The sequence below is a fragment of the Lactuca sativa genome, chromosome 5 (genome assembly GCF_002870075.4).
Source record: "Lactuca sativa cultivar Salinas chromosome 5, Lsat_Salinas_v11, whole genome shotgun sequence".
Taxonomy (NCBI): domain Eukaryota; kingdom Viridiplantae; phylum Streptophyta; class Magnoliopsida; order Asterales; family Asteraceae; genus Lactuca; species Lactuca sativa.
This window is the reverse complement of record NC_056627.2, coordinates 290622091-290639859: the sequence shown is the minus strand read 5'-3', so window position 1 is coordinate 290639859 and position 17769 is coordinate 290622091. Positions and strand designations below refer to the sequence as shown.

At 36.1% G+C, this 17769-nt stretch overlaps 1 protein-coding gene across 1 annotated transcript; it reads right to left on the bottom strand.

Annotated features, from left to right (window-relative positions):
- Nucleotides 1-3670: 3670 nt before the first annotated feature.
- LOC128126041 (uncharacterized) lies at nucleotides 3671-4231 on the bottom strand. The gene has a single exon (XM_052763739.1). It carries the CDS (start codon nucleotides 4229-4231, stop codon nucleotides 3671-3673), a length of 561 nt encoding a protein of 186 aa, XP_052619699.1.
- Between the last annotated feature and the right edge of the window lie 13538 nt (nucleotides 4232-17769).

Here is a 17769-nt window from a genome sequence, read left to right as displayed (position 1 = left end):
CACATTGACATATGTAAACGCACCAGTAACTTGGTGTTATAAAACATATTGTTGTGTGTGATTTGATGAGTAACTACAAGCAAGTGTTTGAGTCGAAGTTTATCCATTCATTTTACCCAATGTGGGATGAAAGCAATATCTGTGGGCCCCTCGGTGATTTAGTGATGACACCCTAAGCGCTTGACCAAGCCTGGACTAATTTGATTTGTTCAATTAGTCGGTCGTCATAAATCGAAAATCGGGAAAAAACACATGAACAGAGAGAATGATTATCCATGTCTCAGTTCATATGATATCTAGAAATGGAGGAATATATGATCCCTTATCTAATGGACGCGTCATTGACTGGGTCAGAGTTCGACAGTGGCTTTTGAGAGCTATGATTGCTAGTCGGTTTTTGGAGTCGTACTTGAAATAATAGTTATTAGACTTATCCAAGTGGGAGACTGTTGGATTAGGTGTCTAATCCCATAACTATAATTGGTATGTACTTGACCTGAGAGTAGCTAGCATGGTCCATTTGGGTTGCCTTCACCAGAACAATCTGATAGGATGAATATTTGAGAAAGAGGCTATTTATGATTTACTAATATATTATAAGTATAATATATTAATTGAGAAATCCTAATGTTTAATTAGTATTGATTAAGAATTAATTTGGAATTAATTTAGTGATCAAAAGAGACTAATTAAATTAACGAGGACTGGTTATGTAAATCAGTGACATATATATTGTTTGGGCTATTGATCCATGATGGGCTAAGTTTATGTAAGTATCCATGAAGAGTTAGCCCACATGAGATATGGATCATAACCTCAGTGTATGGATTAGGGTTTACCCATGACCCTTGGAATCCTACACTATATAAATGTTACCCCTTAGCCAAAATCGACACCTATGTGTATTCTAAGAAAATCAATAACTGTTTTGAGTGTGTCTAGCCTCTCTCTCAAAGTCTTCCTTTGTTCATGGTGTTTGTGAACCATTTGAGGCATCACACTTGAGGTGCTAAGCTCTTGAAAGGCCAAAACAACAAGCTACAACAAAGAGGTATTCTTCCAACTTGACTTTATGATTTATATGTCAAAATTGTATGCTAGTTGTAGACTTCATGCTTTGGAAATTTTATTGCATGTATAACTAGAGAAAACTTAGATCCAAAGCTATTAGGGTTGTATGTGCACAATAGGAGTGTTATAGTACACAAAACCCAACATTTACAACTATGATGCGTACACTAAGCAACTACAGTAATGAAGTCAATTTCATATAAAGAAAACCCTAGGCTATTAGGCATCATATAATCAGGCAATTCTACCATGCAATTCCTAAAGATCCCTAGCCTATCACTAGCATGCCGTTCTAACATATCACAATATCAAATAACAATATGGTATTTTGGGGTCTACTTACTGGATTTGACTGATCGTACACTTCGCATCCTCCTTTAGTATTTTGAAAATCTTTTTGAAAATCTTTTCCTTAGTTTGATACTGGATTCACACGAGTGTTCCTCCAATTCACTCAAACCAAGGCTTTGATACCAACTTGTAACATCCATAAAATTCATAAAATTAAAAACTTTTTCAAACATCCAAAAACCATTTGTTATTACAAAGTGTTTTCAAAATAGTTTCATATCAGAGAATCCTAGAAATCAAAATCATAGAATGTGAGGAGGTGCACGATCAAGCCTCTGCCTTCCCGCGATCATCTGAAGTACCTGAAACAAAATCCAAAACTATAAGCCTGAAGCTTAGTGAGTTCCCTCAAAATACCAACGCCATACAAACCATAACAATATCATAACAAACAACATGTATATATAGTCTTTAGTATGACTGGACCTCCTCACCGACCTTAAGTCTATCTGGCCCACTCTCAGAACCTTCAGCATGTCTGGACCTCCTCGACGGGCCTTCAGCCTGTATGGACCGTTCCCCGGGCCTTCGGCCTGACTGGTATGCCCCGATGAGCCTTTAGTATATCCGGGCCGCCCTGGGTTTGTTGGTCTAGAGCACAAAGCAGGATTGCTTCAACCCACCCGCAAACACACAATCAACACATAGATATCAAACGCTAGCTAGCATGTACAAACAGTCATACGGATCTAACAAATCACTAATCATAGCATCATCTTATATACTAGGATATAGATCTAACAGATCACTAAACATAGCATTATCCTATAGACCAGGATATAGATCTAACAGATCACTAAACATAGAATCATGCGATAACCAGGATAATAATCCAAAAGGGTCGGCCTTGGTGCCTTCGACCCTGTTAGCATAGTGAGGAAAACCTACCTTACAAGTAGTGCTGAACCGATAAAATCGAATCCTAACTCACACCTCCGAACTCAATTACCTGTAACCACCATATGACTAATTCCATAAAAATCCCAAATTACCAAAATACCCTTAGAAGTCAAACTTGGTCAACCATGATCAAAGTCAAAGTCAACAATCAAGGTCAATAGTCCATGTTGACCTAACTCGTCGAGTTCATCTACTGACTCGTTGAGTTCCTACATATCTCATAAGATCATGAAAAGCTCGAGACAACTCACCGAGTTACTAGAGCAACTTTTCAAGTTTTTCAGTGTTCAGAAAACCGGGAAAAACCCTAGCCAACTTGCCGAGTTGATAGGACAAATCGTCAAGTTCCTACAGTACCCAAAAAGCGTGAAAATTTGATCCAACTTTTCGATTTGTTAGGGCAACTCGTTGAGTTTTCCGGTCTTAACATATTCATCGCCTTCCAGTCGAATCTAAAGCCCCAAACTACAGATATGGTTCCCTAGGGTTGAGATATCACGTAAAGTTGCTAACTTTATGTCCATGTATGGCATCAAAGGGCTAGAACACTCCATTAAAGCTTATTAGGGGACTTAGTGCATGAAGGAGGTCTAGATCTATTTAAAGCTTGGAACTTTAGGCTCAAGGAGGCCATAAAGCTCCTAGATCTGAAGTTATAACCTCATGCAATGACCGATCCAAGGAATGGTCCCAAAATGGGCCAAAATGCCCCTAAAATTCCATATGAGGAGATCTAAGAAATAAGAGGTCAATGTATATACATTATACCTCCAAATGGCTACAAGAACACTGAGAATCCCGGATCTAAAGCTCCTCCCTTCACTATGCATCACCAGCCTTCCAACTTCTTCAAGAAAAGCACCAAGAACACTCTTAAAGTCACACATACTCAAAATGGAGAGAGAAAGCACTATTAGGGTTTCTCTGGACTGAGGGGACGGTAAAGGAGGCTGCAAATGAGTCATTAGGTCTTTAAATAGGGTGCAAAACCCTAAAAATTAAGGTTTCATAATCAGCCGACAACTCGTCGAGTTGGGGACTTCCAACTCATCGATTAGATCTTAAAGATACGTGACCATTTAAAACTCTACACGACGAGGTGGAGCCTCCCAACTCGCCGAGTTGCCCTGAAAATGATTATATATATATATATATATATATATATATATATAAGCTTTTAAATTCCTACCTAAAAATTAGGATGTTACAGATTATATGCATTCAATTACATTTAGTTACCGATAGCAGGTGGTGGTGGTATGGTGGAGATGGGTGGTGGTGAAGATGGGTGAGGGTGGTGGGGCCGTGGTGATGGTTGTCGTGGGTGGTCGGTGATTTGGGTCGTTGGTTATAGTTGGTCTATGGTGGTTGTGGGCGATAGGTGGTGGTATTGGTGAAAGGTTGTGGGGGTGAAAGGTGGTGGGTGGGTCAGTGGTTGTGGTGTTGATGAGTGGGTGATGTAGGATAGTGGTTGCATTTGGTAATGTTGGTGATGTTGGATGGTGGGTGGTGGTGATGTTAACAGGTGGTAGGTGGTGATGATGTTAGTGGGTAGTGATGAGGATGGTTGTGGTGGTGGTTGGTGGTGATGATGTGTAGTGGTAGAGGTGGTGGTGGATATTGGTGATGGGTGGGTGGTAGCGGGTGGTAGAGGCGGGTAATGGTTATGGATGGTGGTGGTGATGGGTGGGTAAGTGGTGGTAAGGGTGGGAGTAATGGTGACGGGTGGTAGTGATAGGTGGTGGAGGTGGGTGGTGGAGGTAAGTGATGGTGGTTGGTAGTAGGAGTGGTGTTGGTAAGTGGTTGGTGGGTGGTGGTGGTAGGTGGTGGAGGCGGGTGATGGTGATAAGCGGGTTGTGGTGGGGGGGGGGGTAGTGGTCGCATGTAGTAGTTGGAGGTAGTGGTGCATGGCAATGGTGATATTGGGTGGTGGTTGTGGTGTTGGGAGGTGGGGGTGGGGTGACAGGTGGTGGTTGGTGGTATTTTCGGGTGGTGGAGGTGGTGATGAGGGTGATGGTGGGTAGATGGTGGTGGTGGTAGTGGTGATAGGTGGCAGCGGGTGGTGGAGATCGGTTGTAGTGGTGCGTGGTGGTGATGGGTGAGTGGTGGTAATGGGTGATGCGGGTGGGTGGTGGTGATGTTTGGTGGTGGTGGTGGTGATGTGTGGTGGCGGTGGTGGCTGGTGGTGGTAGCGGTAATGGTGGGTGGTGGTTGTATGGTTGGTGGTGCTGGGGTTGGTGGTAGTGGTGGTGGGTGATGATGGATGTGGTGGGTATTGACAGGTGGTGGTAGTGGGTTGTAGGTTGTGGTAATGGGTGGTTGGTTGTGGTGGTGGGTGGTGAGCGGTGATAAATGGATGGTGGTTGTGGGTGGTGGTGGTTGGTGGTTAGTGGGTGGTGGGTTGTAGGTGGTAGCGGGCGGTGTTGTTGGTTAATGATTTTATTAATTGTTTTAACCATTTTTTGTTTTATATGAATATTATTTTATAATTTTAATTAAAATAAATTATGTGGTTAAAATTTATTCTCAAATGTTCTCACAATAAAAATATTTTCGATTGATATATATATATATATATATATATATATATATATATATATATATATATATATATATATATCTTGTCTAATAAATGAAGGTTTTTTTGCCACATGTCACACTCTCATTTAATTTGCCAAATGTCATTTTTTGGTAATTTTGAATTAATTTTTTTCCACATGTCATTTTATGAGTTTTCTTATTTTATTAAATTTCACATAATCTTTTAATGTAATAATTACAATAAATGTAGTAATAAATGAATATCAATTTTATTAATTAACTTACCTTCTAATTTTAAAATTACCAAATTAAAACTCATTAACTTATTTTGTTAATTTATTCAAATTATTTTTTTTACATTTAAAATATAAAAAAAACATTTCAATTTTAATATTTCATTATTTTTCTTATTTTCTTATAAAATTTAAGTTCACAAATATTTATACTTTTATATCTAATTTTTTTTAAAAAAAATTAACCCATGTAATACATGAGTCTCACAACTAGTATATAATAAATAAATATCAATTTTGTCACATGTCAATCTCTTATGAGTTTTGATACTTGTCATTTTATGATATTTTTGAAATAAATAATATCCACATATCAATTCTTATGTTTTTTAAAATTTTAAAATTAAAAAACCACATAATTTTTATATATTTATATATGTAAAGTATTAAATGGCATAAATATGATATTAAATTGTAATTAATATATTTCTTTATTTTTTATTTTAAATTTTAATTTAAAAAATATTTATTGTTTATATTTTAATATCTAATTTCTTTTTTTAATCGACCCATATAATATACGGATTTTACATATAATATCAAATATATCAAATATTCTTTATTAAGGATGACATGCAAAATAATGGTGTTATAATAGTCGTTTGGTAAACATTACGAGACATGATTTAAAGTGTAGACAGTGGGTCTTCCAATCCTTAATGATAAATTAATTAAAAGAAAAAACCGGTAGGAGTTAAATAATTAAGTATGAGCGTGAGACACCATATTCGATCATTTTGCTTTTGTTTTGAGCAATACCAATTATCCTCCTCCTGTCACGGCTTAGGTTTTTGGGCCCTATATAAAATTTAAAAGTAATTTTATAGGAATTAGAATAATAATAATAATTTGAATTTGAATTTTGAAACATGAATTTGGTAGCGGTGATATGTTTATGTTTAACAAAATCAAATACAAAAACCCTGCAACTCGCATCCATCCAACCTCCAACAAAAATCATGAAAGAAAATAAAAAAATCGAACGTATCTGAAATCTGTCTTTCTTATTTAGCAGATATGAAATCGTGAAAATTCAAACAGAAAATTTTTGAGCTAAAATCGTGAAGAAAAAAAAAATATGAACATAAAACTTGCAACGTGCATCCATATTCTTGATCATCTTCTCTTTTTTAGCATTTTATGGTGGGTGCATCACAACCTACACTAAAATCATGTGATATCTACCATTACCATTGCCACACTATTTCATTTTATTTTTTTTTAATTAAATTTAATTTAAAAATACAATAAATATATATATATATATATATATATATATATATATATATATATATATATATATATATATATATATATATATATATATATATATATATAAACTAGTTTTTTATTGAATTAAAATACCACATTACATTAAAAAACTACATTACTTAAAAAAAACGTCACGTTAAAAAAAAACTAAAAATGTCAAACATAACTAAAAAAAACTACCCCATACTCATATATATGGTTCGAACAGATTCTTTCATAGTCAAAAATATCTTCAAATCTTCGTCTTCGAGATAGTCCGTTTTCAAGATCAAAATTTCCATATCGGTTTTTGTTTGAAGTGTCGTTTGCGCATCTTGAATTGACGTTTGCGCTTCTATCATTTCTTGTTCCATGAGACTCATCATCCCCGCCTTTGTTTCTTGTATTTGGACATATCAATCAAATTTGCTTCCAACATGATCAATAACGCTAGATCCTGAAGCCAACAAACCCACTTTTTTGCTTTATTTCTTCCAACGCGCCGACGAAGAGGTTGCGCGTCTTCAAGATCTATCAGATCATTGTTGATGTCAATGTGTGTTCGTTCGTCCGATTGTTGGGAAGTTGCATTGGGGTTTCTTGAACATTTTGAACCGAAACAGCTTTGTGAAATTCCTTCTGTTTGCTCTTTCTATTTTGGAGCATCTTTCAATTTTAGCCACGGTTTCACATATGGAAAACCTTTGTGGGTTGGCGTTGTTTTTCAAATCGATCCAAAGTTGCCTTAAAGAAATTGAAATCGTTTGACCCGCTTTTGTGTAAGTTTTTGAGGTTGTTGTAAATTCCTCCAAACTCGATGCATTTTTGTGACTACCTAGAAAATTTGTCATCAACCGCCGTTGGGTAAGGAATCTAACACATTTGAGTGTCTTGCATGGCTAAAACAAATGGCTCGAACTTGTTGTATTTTCTTTTGACGTTTATTTCGATCAAACAAAAACTAATAAAATTCAAAATATAAAATTAACACCCATATAGTTTTGAAACCATAATGCAAAGTTCTTTCTCAACTTCAGCTACAAACTCTTGTTCATCCATATCCCAATAAGTCCATTCAGATCTTCTTCAAATATTATGTATTACCATTTAAATAACATGTTGAAAGTTATTATGATGTAATAAACAAAATCATGCATGTAAATGTTATTTAGAGCAATTACAAAACAAATTAAAGATGATTATAATTAAAAGTGAAGTATATAAATTTAGTACCCAATGTAATGTTTGATCTTATCTTCGTTAAGGAGTATGTAAGTATGGACAACATGCAATTCCTCATCAGACAACATTCTATTACTAAATCTTCCATAATGATAACCAGGATATGAAAATATATCTAAAATTTCAATGTTATCATCAGGTTGCTCATTTCCTCCTCCATCATCATTTCGAGGCAACCTTCTATTATGCGTGGGGATACCAGTCTCGAAATAATGAGAGCAAAATATTGATGCTTCACGAAGCAAGTACGCGTTAACAATGAACCCTTCCACTCAAGCTTTATTTTTCAAATCTTTTTTTTTTCAAATGATTTAGATATCTATAGTAAAGAAGATGTATATTAACTTACAGTTACGACTTACAAAGATAGCAACATACATTTTGATGCAATATACAAACCTTTCAAATGGATACATCCAACGATATTGGACGGGACCGGCTATCTTCGTTTCGTATGGAAAATGTACTGGTAAATGTTCCATGGAGTTAAAAATAAAAGGGACAAAGATGGTCTCTAATTTACATAAAATTATTGGGAACTCGGCTTAATTCCTTTCCATGTCTTTTATTGTGATTGATGTTGCTATTAATGTTTTGAAGAAAAGACTCAACTCTGTTAATGCTTCCTACACATATTTTGGCAACATCTTACGAAATGCAATTGGCATCAATCTTTGCATAAAAACATGACAATCATGGCTTTTCATTCTAGAAACATAACCATCGGGGAAACGTAATATGTCCACCCATTCACATATGGATTTATTTTTATTATTGTCTAGAGCATAGTACACTCTCTGATCATCTTTGACTCCTTTTTTCTTCCTAGAATAGAGTTTCAGATATTTTCTCGCTGCTGCATTTTCCTTTGACATCCATTACAGTGTAAAAAAGTTCTCAAATACATTTTTCACAATATGCATAACATCAAAATTATGTCTAATGAGGTTTGTTTTCCAATATGGTAAATCCTAAAATATTCTTTTCTTGCTCCCTCTCGACAATTGGATTAGTAGTGTGATGCTCCCCCTTGACATCAACATTTGAACATCCATGCTCCCCTTCAAATAAATGCTCCCCTCAACATTAGATTTCGAATTCAAGTGCTCCCCCGCCACTTGATCACCTTGCAACACTGGGTGACTTTCGACATGTATCGGAGAGTTCATTGTGGATTGTGAACTACCATCATCCCGAGTTATTGTCAAATCAACCCAATGTTTCGATACTTCAGGAATTCGATTATCATCAGCATGAAATTCTGCATCGATTGCCCTGATAGGAACACCAAAAATTAAGTCATAATAAAAATTGAAAGAATTAGCAATTTCTGACTCATTATTTGTTTCTTGAAGAATAGGCTTTTGTTCAAAAGTCTTTTCGAAAATGATCATCGAAAGTAAGATTGAAAGTTTCTTCAATATTTCATGTTCGCTTATTTAACACCCGATATGCAACAGAGTTATGTGAGTATCCCAAGAATATCCCCTCATCACCTTTTGACTGGAATTTCGAAAGGTTATCTTTGAGATTCATAAATAAGCACCTGCAACCAAAAACATAGAAAATTTTGACATTTGGTTTTCGATTATCGATAATTTCATAATGGGTGATGTTAAAATGACGATGAATAAAGGATCGGTTTTGAGTGAAAAACATTGTCGAAACTGCCTATGCCCAAAGATATTGAGGTAGATTCGCATAGGTAAGCATAGTCACATAAATACATGTTTTGCCTTTCGATAACACCATATTGTTGTGGTGTGTAAGGTGATGAAAAATTATGCATAATACCTAGGTCAGTCAATAATGAGTCAAGAACATGATCCTTGAATTCAGATCCGTTGTCACTTTTGATCTTTCAGACTTTCTTTCGCATGCTAAGTTCAATATGCTTGATAAAGTCGATCATTACTTGAGCAGTTTCTGACTTCTGACGAAGAAAGTAAACCCAAGTAAAACGTGAAAAATCATCAACAATAACCAATATGTACCTTTTCTCACTGAGATATCTCAATAGTCGAAGGTCCATAAAGGTTAATGTGAAGAAGTTCCATAGGTTCTATGATCTTTGAATCGATGACAATAGGATGACCTTGACGATGTTGCTTTAAAAAATTGGTAAAAGTTGCTTACCAGGCTCGAGGCGCTTGTTTTAAGCCATAAAAAACTTTATCGAGTATATAGCAATGATCAAGGTATTTATCATTTACGAAACCTGGTGGTTGTTCAACGTACATAGTATCTTATAGCACTCCAGTGAGAAAAACGCACTTGACATCCATTTGATAAACATCAAAATCCATGTGAGTTGCATAAGCAAGAAATATTCGAACAACCTCGAGTCTCGTGACAGGGGAAAAGGTTTCTTCATAGTCAATTCCTTCTTGTTGTGAATATCCCTTAACAACCAACCTTGATTTGTTTAGAATGACATTACCCTCTTTATTAGTTTTATTTTTAGAAATCCATTTTAAGCCTATCATTGATACATTATCAGGTTTTGGAACAAGTCTCCAAACCTTATTTCTTTCAAATCCAGCAAGTTCAGATTGCATGGAAACAATCCAATCAGAATCTTCCATAGCAACCTTTACTGACTTTGGTTCCATTTTCGAAATAAAAACATTAAACATGAAAAATTCTTGATGCACATTTAGTACCTCATTTTTAGCATGGAGTTGAGCCCTTGTCAAAACTCCATCTTGCGGATCACCCAGAACTTGTTCCTTAGGATGATTTCGTGTCCACCTGTCTAGTGGTGGATATGCAGGATCGAAATCCAAAGGTGCATCTTTGAACATGTCATCATTTTCAAAACCTTCACCTGCATTAGATAAATTATCAGGTACATCATGAAAAACATCAGAATTTGTATTTGAATCAATAGGTAGAAATCCATCTTGCTCTCCCTCGACAATTGGATTAACAGTGTGATGCTCCCCTCGACATCAACATTTGAACATCCATTCTCCCCCTCAAATGAACGCTCCCCCTCAACATTAGATATCGAATTCAAGTGATCCCCCTCCGCTCGATCACCTTGCAACACTGGGTGACTTTTAACATGTATCGGAGAGTTCATTGTAGATTGTGAACTACCATCATCTCGAGTTATAGTCGAATCATCATAGTGTTTCGATACTTCAGGAATCCGATTATCATCAGCATGAACTTCTATATCGATTGCCCTGTCAGAAACACGAAATATTATGTCATAATAAAAATCAAAAGAATTAGCAATTTCTGACTCATTATTTGTTTCTTGAAGAATAGGATTTTGTTCAAAAGTCTTTTCGACACGTTTCATAAAATGATCATTGAAAGTTAGATTGAAAGTTTCTTCAATCTTTCCTGTTTGCTTATGCAACACCCGATATGCAACTGAGTTACGTTAGGTTCCCAAGAATATCCCCTCATCAGCTTTTGACTGAAATTTCGAAAGGTTGTCTTTGAGATTCATAATAAAGCACCTGCAACCAAAAACATGGAAATTTTTTCCATTTGGTTTTTGATTATCGATAATTTCATAATGGGTGATGTTAAAACGATGATGAATAAAGGATCGGTTTTGAGTGGAACATGTTGTCGAAATCGCATCTGCCCAGAGATATTAAGGTAGATTCGCATAGGTAAGCATAGTCCTCGCTGCTTCACATAAAGACTTGTTTCTCCTTTTGATAACATTGTTTTGTTGTGGTGTGTAAGGTGATGAAAAATTGTGCATAATCCCAAGAAAAGTCAATAATAAGTCAAGAACTTGATTCTTGAATTCATATCCATTGTCACTTTTGATCTTTCAGACATACTTTCATAGGCTAAGTTCAATATGCATGATAAGGTCAATAATTACTTGAGCAGTTTCTAACTTCTGACGAAGAAAGTAAACCCAAGTAAAACGTGAAAAATCATCAACAAAAACCATTATGTACCTCTTCTTGCTGAGAGTCTCAATAGTCGAAGGTCCACAAAGGTTAATGTGAAGAAGTTCTATAGGTTCCATGATCTTCGAATCGATGACAATAGGATGACCTTGACGATGTTGCTTCCCTTTTTCGCATGTTGCACACAACGAATCGTTATCAAATTTTAAAACCAGTAAGCCTCGAACAAAGATCATTTACCACCAAATTGTTCAAATTTTTGAAACTCAAGTGAGAAAGTCTTTGATGCCACAACCAACTTAGATCAGACTATACCTTCGAAAGCAAGCATACATAAGGATCTCCAACAATTGGCTTGATATCAAGAGTGAACATATCTCATTTTGTCTTCTACTTGAGCAAAATTTCTTTAGTTTCTTTATTCGAAATGACACTTCCTTCTTCATCAAAGACTACTTGATTACCAGTGCCCACAACATGCTGCAAAACACTTATCAAGTTGTGTTAAAGACCTTCGCATAGGCCACTCGGTTAACTGTAAACTTCCCATTTGTAACTTTTCCATAGCCTTTGACCTTGCACTTTTGATTGTTTCCAAACTTCACCACTCCAACATTTTCCAAACTTCTAAAATTTCGCAAGTTTTCCTTTCGTCCAGTCATGTGATGTGAGCAACAACTATCGATGTACCAGTGTTCATCATATTGCTTGTCACATAATACATGCGTTCAATGAATGAATTTAGGTCCCTAAGGCTTTTTGGGTCCTTGGTGATTAGAGTGAAGTGCATTATGAAACGAAGAACCTAACACCCAATTTCGAACCTTAGATTTCAAACTATCGATTAAGTCGACTTCTATAGACTTAGGTATCGAAATGAAATCATTCATTGGTTTAGGTTCAACCCTGACTTTTCTTTTTCCATCAACAATTTGTTTTGTTTCAACTGTTGCTTTGGGAACAACTTTCTACTTGCGACTAAAGGGATTCAATTCCATTGATTAACAACTTGATGACTCGTTCAAGTAGCTTTCATAAGCAAACCTGATTCCCTCTTGTGAAAACCTTCATGATTGATAAAGCTTCCCTCTACCTTCAAGCCAATGATTAATTGGGAAAGTGAGGTTGTTGTGGTTTAAATGATTCGTTTCTCTTGTTTTTGACATCTAGCTTTTCGAAATTTTGTTGTGGAAACGTTGGTTTCGCATGAGTTTGATAACGATTTTGGAAAAGGTTGTTATAACCAACATATTTTCAATTAAAGACTTGTGGACCACTTGAAAACCATCTCTGATTTTGAAATTGATGAAAGTGTCTATGTTCATTCTGATGAAAACCATTTTATGAAAATTATGTGAAAACCTTTTGTTTTGATGATTAGGAACAAAATTCCATTGTTATTGTTTTTGAACATTCGGTTTTTGAATTGGATTTGGAACATTTGAATTACTTTTTGAAAAATCTTTATGTTTTTGAGTGGGTTTTTTCTGAAGAAAAGATTTATTTTGATAAAAGCTCTTAACTTGTTATGTCGCTTTCTTTCCAAACAATTTTTGAGAAATTTGTTTTTGTTTCTTCAAAGACTTGATGTTTTCCAATAAAACTTATTTCGTGTTTTTGACATTGAAATGCCTTCTTCTTTGGAAACTTTTTGAATATCATCATTGAAAATTTGTGCTTTTGTCTTTTGATTTTGAGAAACTTGTCCACATGTTTGTTTTTCATCATTTACTTTTTCTTTCTTTACTTCCCAAACCCTTTTGGTTTTTTCCTTTGAAAGGTGGATGAGTTTTTGTTAAGATTGTTTTCAAACATGCTTTGGTTTGAGAAAAACCCTTCTTTCGAAACTGCCTTATTATCTTCAACAACAATTTTGTTGATTTCAGGTTTCAGTTTATATCTATTTCTTGGGGGTAACAAACACTTGTTTGGGAAATACCACATCATCATTGCATTTGAAATTTAGATAAACTATAGAGTTCGATTCGAGATAATGGGGGTCTTTTTCTTTCATCACTTTTTCGAATTTCTCTGTTTCCTCATACACTTGATCAACAACAACTCTTGGAATAGTTGTTTCACTCAGAACATCTTCGTCATCATTATCGCTATTAGTTTGGCTATCTTCGACAATCACACGATTATAGACATGAACTCTTGATGTTTAGGGTTTGTCAGGGTTAACTTTAACCAAATAATCATTACAAATTTCTTTATCCTTGCTTATTGAAGTGACATTAATGATAGATAACGGAGAACAATCCACAACTTTCTCAGCCTCAATTTCACTAATATTGTCAGAAAAATCTTTGATATCAGCAAAATTCTATTGAGGGTCAGATGTCGAATTCTCAGTCTTTTTCAAAATTTTCATTTATTCGTTTTAGGTTAAGGTCTCATTCACAATTTGAACCAGATCATTTGCATATAAACATTCATCTGTCTTTATAGTACCATATGCATATGAGTCATTTAGGACCATGTCAAACTCAAAAATCTTTTTCTCACAATCATAGGAAGTCGAATCTATTTTCTCCCTTTCGAATGTCAAAAAGGGCAAAAATTTCCAATGTTGTTCCTCACTTATTTCAGATGAATGATGTAAAGCAGTCAATTTATCATACAATCTTTTGGCCGAATTACAGTAGATGTTACGTTTTTTGAACAAAGTACAATTATCCAATCTCAAATTATCCCTGTCATAAGTAACATTCTTATACTGTAATTCTAGATTATATATATTCTATTTGTCTTCGACTCCAACCTTTTCTGAGATTCTAGAAGTAAAGACTTTGATTTCTCAGCAACACTACTAACAAAAATAAGCGTGTCATTAACATAAGATAGAGTATCACCGAAGTCAGATGAAATAGCATTGTATGAGCTAAAAGGAATATCAAAGGATTTGAGAAGCGAACGTACCTTTGAAGTCATTGGAGACTTATCTGCTCCAGTAGAAACGAAGCACTTTCCGGTCACTTTCTCCTCATCCTCACTTCCCTCTTCATGCATTGCATACATGGCTCCATTTTTGGGGTTTCACATTTCCTCATCATTTGATCCAGATGACTAGATTTGATAAGTATCGTCCCCTTTGCCACTTTCTTTTGAAACTAGAGACATCCCCTTCATCCTAGCTCAAACTGCCTCTAGCCTTTCAACATAATATGATTTGTCCTTCACTCTATCATTCTTCTCTTCTCTCTTTCTCAACATACAATCGATTCCCATACGGTTCGCACCATTGTACTAATGACAATCGAAACCAGAGTCACTCTTAAAATTCTTTTATGGCTTCTCAAACTCAGACTTGTGTTCTTTATTCTCCATCTTCGTCTTCTCTTTCATTCCCTTCCCAGCATATAAGTTTCCCTTAAAATCACTTTTTTCCTTTGAAGTTCGAAATGAATGGCTTCTTAAAAAACTTCTTAACTTTGTTGTTCGAGTAAAAAGCCACCGCTTCGTCATCTGAATTAATAAGGAAACACTCGTAACCAGAACCATCATTTTGAGCAGACTCGACCCCAGCCTCTTTTCCTGATACCTTTGAAACCAATGAAAGAGGGCCACCCAAACTCATTTTTGCTTCTTCAACAATTTCGTTGATCTCACTTTCATGAGCTTTTAGAACATTGTAGAGATCCCCCAGAGAATAGTTTTCAAAGCTTTGTTGGGTTTTAATCATCAGACTAATTTTTCGCCACTCTTTTCGAAGCCCCATCAGAAAGGTGAAGTTGAATTCGAGTGTAGAATGATTTACTACATATCGGCTACATTTGAAGATGAATTCATTAAGACGATCATAGTAGAGTTCAATATTATCACCTTCTTTTTGTTTGAATTCTCCTAATTCAAGCAAACACTGTTTAACTGAACTTTTCTTTGTCTTTTCGCTCCCTTGATACTTATCTTTCAATGTATCCCAAATTTCTTTAGCTGTTTTGCATCCATGAACATAGTTGTAAACTACCGGTGGAAGAGCACCACATAATTTATGCATACATCGTTTGTCATTTGCTTTCTGTTTTTCAGCTTGAGCAACAACATCAGCATATGAACCAACATTTCTGACTTATGCAAGAATTGATGGACGAAAGTTTCCACTCTTGATACAGCGCCATAGATCTTCATCAATACTATTTAGATAATCTTCCATCCTATCAGCCCATTGTTCATAAAATTCAGGGATCAACATCGGAATCTTGGTTGAAGAACCAAGAAGATGAGAATAACCAGTTATTGTATTCATATTGAAGTTTGCCATTAACGTACGGACAAAAATGATGAAAAGCTTCAAAAAGAAGAATCTAAGGAATGAATCTTTTAGAAATCAATCACCGAACACTTGATTTACTAAACGAAAAGTAGAATCGAATCTAAACAATTGATCAGAAAAGATTTTCTAGATCAAAAGTGCGGAATATTTTTGAACCAAAAACAACGATTCAAAAACTTTTGAAACAACGAGAAAATCAGAAATCAATTGTGAGAATCCTTCTCTAATACCAAATGAAGTTCGTATGAATCAAGTGAATGAAATGAAATCAGAGTATGAAATGATTAAAGAACACAAAAAGGTAAATAACATCGGTTTGGCTCTTTTTTGCTTCCGAGAGAGTATACAATATGAAAGAGTAAAGTGCTCTTACAGTTCACCTCGTTACCCTGATATGTATACTTACCCCTATTTATCAGAGTTAACAGAAGCATAAAAAATACATAATGGCTAATACTAGTACACTTCGACATCTAAAATTCCCTTATGAAATACATATAAATAAAACATCAGTATAGACTTCGACACAAAACATGACCTAAGACACTTCGACATCTCATAACATATTTTGACCTATACACCTTGGAGCTAGTGAAATAAATCATCAATCCTTGGGAGTAGGTAATGATTCTTCACTGTTAACTTATTCAACTCCTGGTAGTCAATGTACATCTTGTGTGAACCATCCTTGTTCTTCATGAATAGGATCGCTGCTCCCCATGACAAACTACTTGGCCTGATAAATCCATTGTCTAGCAACTCCTACAGCTGTGCAGACAACTCCTAAATCTCTAGAAGGGCTAACGGATAAAGTGCCTTGGCTATCGGAGCTGCACCGGGAACCAAATCAATCCGGAACTCAACCTGCCTCTCAGGAGGCACTCCGGGTAAATCCTTAGGAAACACGTCAGGAAAATCAAGAACAATGGGCACATCACCCATGGCCGACGCCCCCTCCACTCAATTAACCACCACATAAGCCAAGAATCCATAACAACCCTGTTGAAGATATCTCCTAGCTCTCACAGCTGAACAGAGCATCAGCCCACACTGAGCACCCTCGCCAAGAATAACTAGTTATCCTCACTTGGGGTTCGAACTCTTACTAAAGAGTGCTTACAATCGATCATAGCCCCATTGGGACCTAACCAATCTATCTCCACAATCACCTTCGACCCTTGAAGTGGAATCAGAGCTAAATCGATGGAATATCCCCATAAATCCTCGATGAACCCTCGAAGCACTCATTGAACGATCATCCCCAATCCCAACCTCCAATGGATAATCCAAAATCCTGGGAGCATCACTAAACTTCTTGCTCAATGCAAGAGATACAAAAGATCGGGTAGCGCTCGAATTGAATAGGACATGAAAAGTCATACCCATTGAACAAGAAGGTCCCTATGCATAATTAAATAAAACATAAACATACATTAAGACAATAATGTAGAATAAAGTAATAATACATACTAGTGACCACATCCGGTGCTGACCGTGCTTCCTCCGTTGTCGAGTGGAATGTCTGACTCTTCACCATGGAGCCTCCGGCCTACCCTGGCGTTATTAGTAATCCTCAAAGTGGCTAGTTCAGACGCCACCACATCTCCTCATGTCAATATAGGGAACTCGACCTTCTTGTGGCCCGTCTGATTGCAATGAAAGCAAATTAGACTCGAAATCTGAGTACACTCCTTGCTTATGTGTCTAGTCTTGCTGCACCTGTAGTAACCCGAACCACTAACCTGACACACCCTATCGTGTGGTTTCTTGCACTTGTCGCATTGTCTTCAGCCCTGCTGGCCTCTGGATCGTGAGTCGAATAAGGAATACCTTTGGCTTCTTCCTAGAGCCATCCATTGGCTGAACCTGAACCGGCTTCCAACTCAATTTCCCGTTATCGGGCCCTAGAAATCATGTCCTCCATCTGGAAATACTCAAAAAAATATCTGATTTTATCCCT

Excerpts from the sequence above, each read along its gene's own strand:
- LOC128126041 (XM_052763739.1), bottom strand. The coding sequence starts at position 4,231 with ATGCACCACTACCTCCAACTACTACATGCGACCACTACCCCCCCCCCC.